General features: G+C 41.0%; 1 protein-coding gene across 2 annotated transcripts in view; it reads left to right on the forward strand.

The window, feature by feature from the left end:
• The first annotated feature begins 3,086 nt into the window (after nt 1–3,086).
• Nucleotides 3,087–10,195, forward strand: part of NBAS (NBAS subunit of NRZ tethering complex) — a 191,288-nt gene continuing 184,179 nt past the window's right edge. For both annotated transcript variants that reach the window (XM_087716997.1, XM_087716998.1), the window contains exons 1-3: nt 3,087–3,248; nt 6,795–6,849; nt 9,397–9,430. In XM_087716997.1, coding sequence (XP_087573123.1) covers nt 3,102–3,248; nt 6,795–6,849; nt 9,397–9,430 — 236 coding nt within the window. In that variant the 5' untranslated portion in view covers nt 3,087–3,101. The remainder of the gene's footprint in view (nt 3,249–6,794; nt 6,850–9,396; nt 9,431–10,195) is intronic.

Here is a 10,195-nt window from a genome sequence, read left to right on the forward strand (position 1 = left end):
GCCTGCGCATTGGAAAGTCCCCCCCGCCTTAGTTCGCCGGTCGGTACAGCAACCGTTCACTTAAGGTTCCGGCGGTTGCAAATAAGCTCGGTCGCAGACGCGCTGCAGAATTCATTATGAAACCGCAGTAGTTTAGTGCTTGTCAGATAAGCGATGCAACAATCCGGACAAAGCTAAACTTTTGTCTGCAAGCAGTTGCTAATTCGAATTTCTGTGGCTCTAATTTTGTAGTTACACGGGAAGAATTAATGTAGCAACCTCAACGCTGGGTTCGGAATTCCCTATAATAACGAGACGGAACTATTTAGCAGTTGCTGGAAGACTGAACTGACCCATTTAATGATCCATATTCCAGTGTTTCTCAACCTTGGCAACTTGAAGATGTCTGGACTTCAACTCCCAGAATTCCCCAGCCAGCGAATGCTGGCTGGGGAATTCTGGGAGTTGAAGTCCAGATATCTTCAAGTTGCCAAGGTTGAGAAACACTGCCATATTCTAATATTAAGAATATTACACACTGATTCAAGTTGCCAAGGTTGAGAAACACTGCCATATTCTAATATTAAGAATATTACACACTGATTCAGTGTGTGTGTGTGTATATATATACCTCTGAAGCAAGGCAAACCCCTTTTTAAATTCGTTTTTCAAATATTAAAATTGCGAACTAAAAATACAAAGAAGAAGAAAAAACCAGTCTTACATTTTATACTTCTCAATATCACTGGTTTACTAATGAACTCATACTAATGAACATGACCAATAGAAGATACCATAAGATAGCACAAAATCTCTGCTATAGTATTACATATTGCTGGATTCTTTGAGATCAAAAGAGATCAAATAAGTGTAACCTAGAAAGTGAGTTAATAAGTCTAAAGAGAATAAAATTCAAACATGGATTTAGAATTGCATATTATACTTCATACTTGAGTGTGGATTCAGTAGGACCTATTTAATTCAGTGGAATTTATTTCAGGCTGGAGGGAACATTTTGTAGGGTTTCCGCTATTAAAAGTGTAATCCCAATTACCATATTCATACAACACTTAAAGTTTAGTAGCTAAACCACAGATTAACATTCTGTGCCGCATAAAGCTTCACAAAAACCAAAGCACATTTTAATCTAGTATGTAGCATGAATACAGAATGATTAATTATGTAATATTCAGACATTAAATTTTACAAAAACAATGGAAACTTCTTGAAAATTATATATACAATTAAAATCTTTTTTTTAAAAAAAAGAGGTACATTTTTATAATGTACTTTCTTTCCAGATGGTTATTAGATAAATCATCCGTAAATATTTGAACTACATACAATGCTTTTTTTCAGTTAGAGAATTAACTTGATTTGTAATGTAAGTTTTGGATCAAATAACCTTTTGTTTCTTTAACACAGGTTATGATTTAACTTTATATTTATTCAGAGTAATGCCCAATGCTATCAGCACAATAGAGGTCTATGCTAAGCCTTTGAATTGTTTTATGTGTTCCGAATATCAAAACTTCTGAGAAATATAGACTTTCCAAAAAAAATGTTTGCCTTGTAATACCAGCAAGCGCAGCTAGTTGTTTCAAGTCTACTACCAGTATTTAAAACTGTATCTTTATCTCATCAATGGCAATGACATATCAGAGTTACTGATCTCTGTAACTGTGAAGTATATAGTAATTCAAGAATTCAACTACTGCAATATTTTCTCTCAGTGCTGATTCTTTGTGTTTGGAATAGCTTCTTTGAAATTCTTTCAGTTGAGTAAATGAACTCACTGAACCGGGCTATGATTGTGGATATTGTGAGTGTTGAAGATGAAGATTTTTATTTGCAGTATATTTCTCTTGGGATACTATATTTATTACTGAATAATGATTTCCACATATTTATAAAAGGTTACCAGAAATATCTTTCATAGCTTCTATAAGTGGGTGATCATGAAACATGTGGGAAAAGCTTTATGCAAAACCCCAAAATAAACAAAGAACAAAGGCATGTTTGATTTTTCTGCCCAGCTTCATTCAAAGCATGTTTTTGGCAAAAAAAAAGTTATTCCTTCCAGTCATGCTAAAAACTGCAGGAATCCAGATGACCACTAGAGGGCAGCAAAGAAATGGAGAACCTTCAATTTTCTGTCCTCTAGTGGCTATGAAGATTAGTGCAGTCAAATCTAGTACCTCTAGAATGCAGGTAGTCCTCGGTTTATGACCACAGTTGAGCCTAGCATTTCTGTTGTTAAATGAAATATGAGCTGCGTGAGTTTTGCCTCATTTTATGACCTTACTTGCCACAATTGTTAAGCAAATCATTGTAGATGATAAATTAGTAATCCAGTTATTTATTAAGTGAATTTTAAGATTGACTTCTTAATGGCCCATTGACAAAGTGGGGATGGGCAGGAAGCTACAGGCAGCTATTCTGGTCTTTTCAATATTTCCTAGGATATTTCAGTTTTTCTGGGAGAGGGATGGGTGATAAACTTCCTACATAACTATAGCATTACATAATCCAATTCCAGAGGCACAAAAGGACAGGCTGGATATCTGTTCCTTAAGAGCGGTTGAGGATTTATGTGCAGCAGCAGCTCATGCTTTCCTGTAGCTGAAGTGGAGAGGCCTTTATTATGTAAAGTGGACTAGCTCGGCCTTCTTAATGGCCCATTGGCCAAGTGGGGATGGGCAGGAAGCTACAGGCAGCTATTCTGGTCTTTTAAAACATGTTTCTTCCCTTTTCACATCCAGATAAATATTCTGCCTTTTCAATATTTCCTAGGATATTTCATTTTTCTGGGTGATAAAACTTCCTACCTAACTATAGCATTACATAATCCAATTCCAGAGGCACAAAAGGACAGGCTGTTGTTAAGAGCGGTGGAGGATTTATGTGCAACAGCAGCTTCTGAGTTCTCTATGACTTTCTGGTCCACGTTTGGCCCTGCATTGCGCGATAACAACTGTTGTTCATGGATAGGAAAACCCCAGGATCGCGAGCGCAGCCCAGAACAGTCAATCTTGGGAACGTCAAGCGTTTAAGCTAGGCGCCTTCGCTAAGCCGGGTTTGTCCGCTACAGGCCGCCGTAGCGGAGCCGGCTGGGTGCAATCATGGCTGCTGTCCGGGGAAAAAAGGGGGAAAGCAGCGGCAATAAGATGAGAGAGGAGGAGGAGGAGGACGGAGCGGAGGACGGAGAGGAGAACATCCTCTACGACTTGCTGATCAACACCGAGTGGCCGCCGGAGTTTGAGGTCCAGGTGAGTCTTGTCGCGCAGGCATTACTCGCACGTTGGGCGGCGAGAGCAACCCGCCACGTAGGAAGGGAGAGAGGTCGGGTCGTGGGAAACGACCGCGTGTCATTGACTTTCTTTAAGGGCTGCCGCTTGTTTGTGCCCGGATCTTGACTCTTGTTGGCCCTGGGGCAAGAATGCCCGTGTTGCAAAAAAAAAACCTTTGGGTCTCCTGATCTGATGGTAGAATAAGCCATTGTTTCTCAACCTTGGCAACTTGAAGATGTCTGGACTTCAACTCCCAGAATTCCCCAGCCAGCATTCGCTGGCTGGGGAATTCTGGGAGTTGAAGTCCAGACATCTTCAAGTTGCTAAGGTTGAGAAACACTGGAATAAGCCACTTTCTGCCCTTAAAGACCATGTCAATCAAAATCTCTTTTTGGAACATCACAATAGCAGATGCGGTTAATTATATTCTGTTGGGTGTCATTAAAAAATAACCTTGAAAAATCTATGCATTGGCAAAAATTTGCATCGGTCAGTTGCAAAAGGCTAACAATGTTCGGATCCACTCTTTACTATGCCTTTACAGCAGTGGTCTCCAACCACTGTGGTCTCCAAACAAGCAAAGCTGTCTGAGGAACTCTGGGAGTTGAAGTCCACAGGTCTTAAAGTTGCCAAGGTTGGAGACCACTGCCTTAACAGCATTCTAGGTTCTTGGGAACAACATAACGATAAGTTGTGACTTCATATTCTGGGGACAATTGTTGAAAAATAAAATATTTGTTGCATGTACAAGTCGCCCAACTGCCAGCAGTTCTGGGTGGTTGATCGATTGGTGTTGATTGGGGCCACCAGGTACACAAAATAATAACCCATCTTTAAAGAGATAGCAATGTGATACTGACTTTATCTAGCTTTGCTAGCTGAGGAACTCTGGGAGTTGAAGTCCACAGGTCTTAAAGTTGCCAAGGTTGGAGACCACTGCCTTAACAGCATTCTAGGTTCTTGGGAAGAACATAATGATAAGCTGTGACTTCATATTCTGGGGACAATTATTGAAATATAAAATACTTGTTACATGTACAAGTCGCCCAACTGCCAGCAGTTCTGGGTGGTTGATTGATTGGTGTTGATTGGGGCCACCAGGTACACAAAATAATAACCCATCTTTAAAGAGATAGCAATGTGATGCTGACTTTATCTAGCTTTGCTGGCTGAGGAACTCTGGGAGTTGAAGTCCACAGGTCTTAAAGTTGCCAAGGTTGGAGACCACTGCCTTAACAGCATTCTAGGTTCTTGGGAAGAACATAATGATAGCTGTGACTTCATATTCTGGGGATAATTATTGAAAAATAAAATATTTGTTGCATGTACAAGTCGCCCAACTGCCAGCAGTTCTGGGTGGTTGATCGATTGGTGTTGATTGGGGCCACCAGGTACACAAAATAATAACCCATCTTTAAAGAGATAGCAATGTGATACTGACTTTATCTAGCTTTGCTAGCTGAGGAACTCTGGGAGTTGAAGTCCACAGGTCTTAAAGTTGCCAAGGTTGGAGACCACTGCCTTAACAGCATTCTAGGTTCTTGGGAAGAACATAATGATAGCTGTGACTTCATATTCTGGGGATAAATATTGAAAAATAAAATATTTGTTGCATGTACAAGTCGCCCAACTGCCAGCAGTTCTGGGTGGTTGATTGATTGGTGTTGATTGGGGCCACCAGGTACACAAAATAATAACCCATCTTTAAAGAGATAGCAATGTGATACTGACTTTATCTAGCTTTGCTGGCTGAGGAGCTCTGGGAGTTGAAGTCCACAAGTCTTAAAGTTGCCAAGGTTGGAGACCACTGCCTTAACAGCATTCTAGCTGTGGGAGTCTGGTGGCAGCTCCAACGGCTCCTGCTGGGCCACAACAGTAATGTATGCCGTTTTGTGGCTTAATTAAAATGATAATTGCTTGCTATGAGACTGCATCTGATTTCTCCCCAAATGAAAGCCCTTTTTTTGTCTATTCCTTCTCTTTGTATCTCTATATCTGTATATCATTGCAGGGGATCATTATTACTGGTTATTAGCTAGAGATTGTCTATAGCAGTGATGGCTAAACTTTTCCAGACCTAGTGCCCAAAACTTGTGTAAGCATGTCCGACACCCCCCTCCAAAGCAATGCACACGGCTCCCACGCATGTGACCCCCTCATGCATGCCCCCTGCCCCCTCACACATGAATGGTAGAGACCCGAACATCAGCTGGCCGGTGGGAAGTGTGTTCGCATGTATGGCGAAGCTGAAATGGGGCAACGGCTTGCGTGCCCACCGAGGGCACTACATACCACCTCTGGCATGTGTGCCACAGGTTTGCCATCACGGATCTACAGCTTTTTATTTTCAATCATTCTGTCTTCATCAAGTTGTGATGTTAACTGATAATTTTCTGGTTAGTGGCATTAGTAGAACCATTCTATCCTGAATCACCATAACTTTTTAAAAGAAGAAGAACGCGAAGCAAGTGTTTTGAGCAATGGAGCTTAATCAGCCTTTTAATTGATCAATCATTTTTAAAAAGTTCTTTGTCTCCTTGATTAAGGTAATTTACTGCATCTGCCCAATGACTCCTTGCTAACTGAAGCTATCAATGCTCTTTTTGTTATGCTGAAAACTACATAGCTAACTGTTGTGACTCAGCAGTTCTGCTGAGAGTCTTTTCGGGATACAAGATTCAGTATGCAGCTGGGGCTTGTGGGAGGCAGGTTTGGAGATAAAAGGATGGATGCTGCCACGCCCTAGTTGCAGGAGTCAACATATGTTCCTTCGTGAGTGCCTTGGTTTGTACAACATTGCTTGTTACACTTGGATAAGTGCTTTGGTGTTTCATGTAAACTCTGATTCGTGGAGACTTTGGAAAAAGTGCATTGATGTAAGAGTTTTCTTTTGCATTCTTGTCGGAGACTTGTATTCATGTTATTTTTGGGCTCGAAGCCAGTTTGAACTGAGAACTGATAAAGAAAGACTTCCTTTTAAGTTTTGTCTGCCTGCGTTTGTTAAGAGCCGTGAAGGGGGGACAGAACAGCTAACTTATGCCATTAGGATTGTTTTTGTAGTTTCCACTTAATGACAGTAATATTATGCTTCTTATAGAACAGGGGTGTGAAATTTGTGGCCCGCGGGTCCGATGCGTCACATGCTGGCCCTGCCTCTGTCCAGTTTAGTGAAGGGGGGGAGTCCCGATACGTCATGTGATGCTGCCGTGTCCACGCAAGTTTAACACCCCTGTTATTGAAGAGTGATTCCCAAGAAACAGACCCTTAACAGATAAAAAGAGGACCTATTGCATGAATGGATGAATATGCAGCATTGAATTGTTCTGTGTCTTCTTACCTGGCTCTGGAGTTGAAGTAGTTTCCGAACATCTTTCTTTCACAATTCTCTACAAGAACTGAAGAGAGTAGTAATTTGAAGTAGCATTTTAAAGAGTTGCTTATCCCAACGGTTAATTTACACCCTGCAACAGCTTAATGGGCTTGCAAATAAAGGACTTACTGAAAACTATCTTTTTGGTCTTACAGCCCAGAGGCAACCAGAAGCATTATGCATCATTTATCATCACAAGAGTGATTATGGGTAAATATCCATAGCTTCCTTATTCAGTAGATTTTATGTGGCTGAAATTAATATGAAGTGAACTAATTGATTTTAATCATGGACATGTTTTCCCATTTGATAGCTGGGGCTCTGAACAGCATGAAAAGATTTTAAAAAACTGTTACAAATTATTCACTAAAGTTATAAACTTGTTATTTGATATTCTTATACTGCATCCAGAGCCTAGTGTAATAGTAATTGCATAGTATTTAGAGACAGACTTTGCCTTAATGACTGCCCTGCTTAACGATTGTTCAAAGTTACAATGATGCTGGAAAAAAAAACTTTATAATCAGTCCTAGCATTTACACTCATTGCAATATCTCTGTGTTCACGTTATCAACACTTGGGCATTTCACAACCAGTACGACCAGTACAGTGTCTGTGCTTTGCAACCAGCTTCGGACAAGCACAGTCAGTGAAGAATCCTGCAATAAAATGGAAAGTTATGATCATGTCAGAGGTGGGTTCCTACCAGTTCGCACCTATTCGGTAGAACCGGTTCATCAAATTACCAAACCGGTTAGAAGAGGTTCCACCAGTGGACCCGGAAAGCAGGCCACACCTACAGAAGAGGTTCCACATTTTTTTGAAACCCACCACTGACACACACACACACACACGCACACACACACACACACACACACACAGAGAGACTGACACAGAGAGAGAGAGAAAGAGAAAGAAAGGAAAAAATAAAGAAAGAAAAAAGAAAGAACTGACACAGACAGACAGACAGACAGATTCACACAGAGAGAGAAAGAGAAAGAAAGGAAGGAAGAAAGAAAGAAAGAAAGAAAGAAAGAAAGAAAGAAAGAAAGAAAGAAAGGAGATTTCATATATTTCAGGGTATTACGTCTGATTTCTGATATAAAATGTATTATATCATTGTATCTCAGTATATATATATATATATATATACACATACATACATACATACATACACTTATATACCAGAGGTGGGTTCCTACCAGTTCGCACCAGTTTGGTAGAACCGGTTCGTCAAATCTACCGAACCGGTTAGAAGAGGTTCCACCAGTGGACCCAGAAAGCAAGCCACACCTACAGAAGAGGTTCCAAAAATTTTGGAAACCCACCACTGACACACACACACAGAGACAGACAGAGAGACACACAGACACACAGACACACAGACACACAGAGAGAGAAAGAGAAAGGAAGAAAGAAAGAAAGAAAAAGATTAAGATTAAGATTTAGTTTATTAAGATTTAGTTTATTTGTATGCCGCCCTTCTCCGGGAAGGACTCAGGGCGGCGAACAACTCAAAAGGGGAAAAGGGGATACAAGCACAATACACGTAATTAAAATACACAAGAGTCATACAGCCATACAGGTCGAGAGGGGAGGGGAACTCATCAACCCCAGGCCTGCCGGCACAGCCAGGTTTTGACGGCTTTCCGGAAGGCCTGGAGAGAGGTGAGGGTCCGAATCTCCGCGGGGAGTTCATTCCAAAGGGCTGGAGCTGCTACAGAGAAGGCCCTCCCCTGGGTGGTAGCCAGATGGCATTGGCTGGTAGACGGAACCCGGAGGAGGCTGACCCTGTGTGATCTAACGGGTCTATGGGAGGTAATTGGCAGCAGGCGGTCTCTCAAGTACCCAGGTCCAATACCATGAAGGGCTTTATAAGTGACGACTAGCACTTTGAAGCGTATCCGGAGACCGATCGGTAGCCAGTGCAGCTCGCGGAGGATAGGTGTAACGTGGGCGTACCGAGGTGCACCCACAATCGCTTGCGCAGCTGCATTCTGGATGAGTTGTAGTCTCCGAATACTCTTCAAAGGCTGCCCCATGTAGAGCGCAAAAAAGAAAAAAAGAAAGAAAAAATGAGAGAGAGAGATGAAAGAAAAAAAGGAAAAAGGGACAGAGAGACAAAAGGAAGGAGAGAGAGAGAGAGAACAGATGGCCAGCAAGCCACTCCCACCAGGTCACATGGCCGGCAAGCCACTCCCACAAAGGAGGCCACACCCACAGAGTAGGTTCGAAATTTTTTTGAAACCCACCACTGGATCATGTGAACCTCACTTAATGACTGGAGGTGACTTGCTTAATGACTAAATGGGAAGCGACATCATAAGGCCATTGTGGCCTATTGGCATTAATTTATTCATTATGAAAGTGTAGCATAGGCCTCTTAGGATCTACATATATACCTACACCGGTTAGTTGTTTCTTGATTATGTTAAATAATTAATTATACAACACACTGTTACGGGTAGAAACCATTGCCACAAAATAAACTAATGTATTGTCATTAGCAGCTTTTGCTCCTGCTTTCAGGTACCAAATTATGCATGATTACTGAGCAAGAATGTTTAGGATATGAGAATAATGAAAATAAATAAATATCATGTTATTGTTTCCATGCCTAACTCCAAATAGAGTTAATTTTTAGATTTTTTTGGGGGGGGGGGATAAATTAAAGGGCCTGTTGACAAAACAGTTAACAGAAAACAGCCTCTTCTATTGATCTTGCTTTCTTTCAAATACAATTATATTCTCTTTTAGGCCCGGCCTTATTTCTGCGCCACTTTTGGAGCAGGTAAGCCACTGTTAAACCCAACTGATTAAAGCTCTGTCTTAAGAGAGTGTGTGGCATTTTAAAAGCATTATTTTATCTCTTATAATAGCATTTGGAAGATAACTATGATCTTTGGTTCTGAAATGGTAATTTTTTATTCAGTAAGATTCATCTTCTAAAAGGCACTTTTATTTTTTTAGGACACTGAATATAAATTGTTTGTGTGTGTACACTGTTCCTCTGTGTGTGTGTGTGTGTGTGTGTGTGTGTGTGTGTGTGTGTGTGTGTGTGTATCGGCTCGTCACAAGAGACCATCCAGACAGAAACCCAATATTTTTTTACTGTTGCCTTTTTGTTACATTTGTTATATTTGTGCTGATAAATAAATAAAGGGAGACTAGTATAGATCTATTTCAAGCTATTTAGCTCTCATCAGCTAGCCATACCCTTGCTGGGAATCGAACCGAATATTGGGTTTCTGTCTGGATGGTCTCTTGTGACGAGCCGAAGGACAGAGAATGGAAGTGTGATCTTCCATATTTGGGCATACCAGGGGTTGTGACTTTAAATATATACCTTTCACCCTGGCCTGGCTGATAAGGAGTCGAGCTCTGTAGCTCAATGGTTAACACATCTGCCTAAGAGGCAATAGAGCACAGGTTCGATTCCCAGCAAGGGTATGGCTAGCTGATGAGAGCTAAATAGCTTGAAATAGATCTATACTAGTCTCCCTTTATTTATTTATCAGCACAAATATAACAAATGTAACAAAAAGGCAAAAGTAAA

The sequence above is a fragment of the Thamnophis sirtalis genome, unplaced genomic scaffold (genome assembly GCF_051295495.1).
Source record: "Thamnophis sirtalis isolate CommonGarterSnake01/CBP01778 unplaced genomic scaffold, rThaSir2_p1.2 scaffold_5, whole genome shotgun sequence".
NCBI classification, from domain to species: Eukaryota; Metazoa; Chordata; class Lepidosauria; order Squamata; family Natricidae; genus Thamnophis; species Thamnophis sirtalis.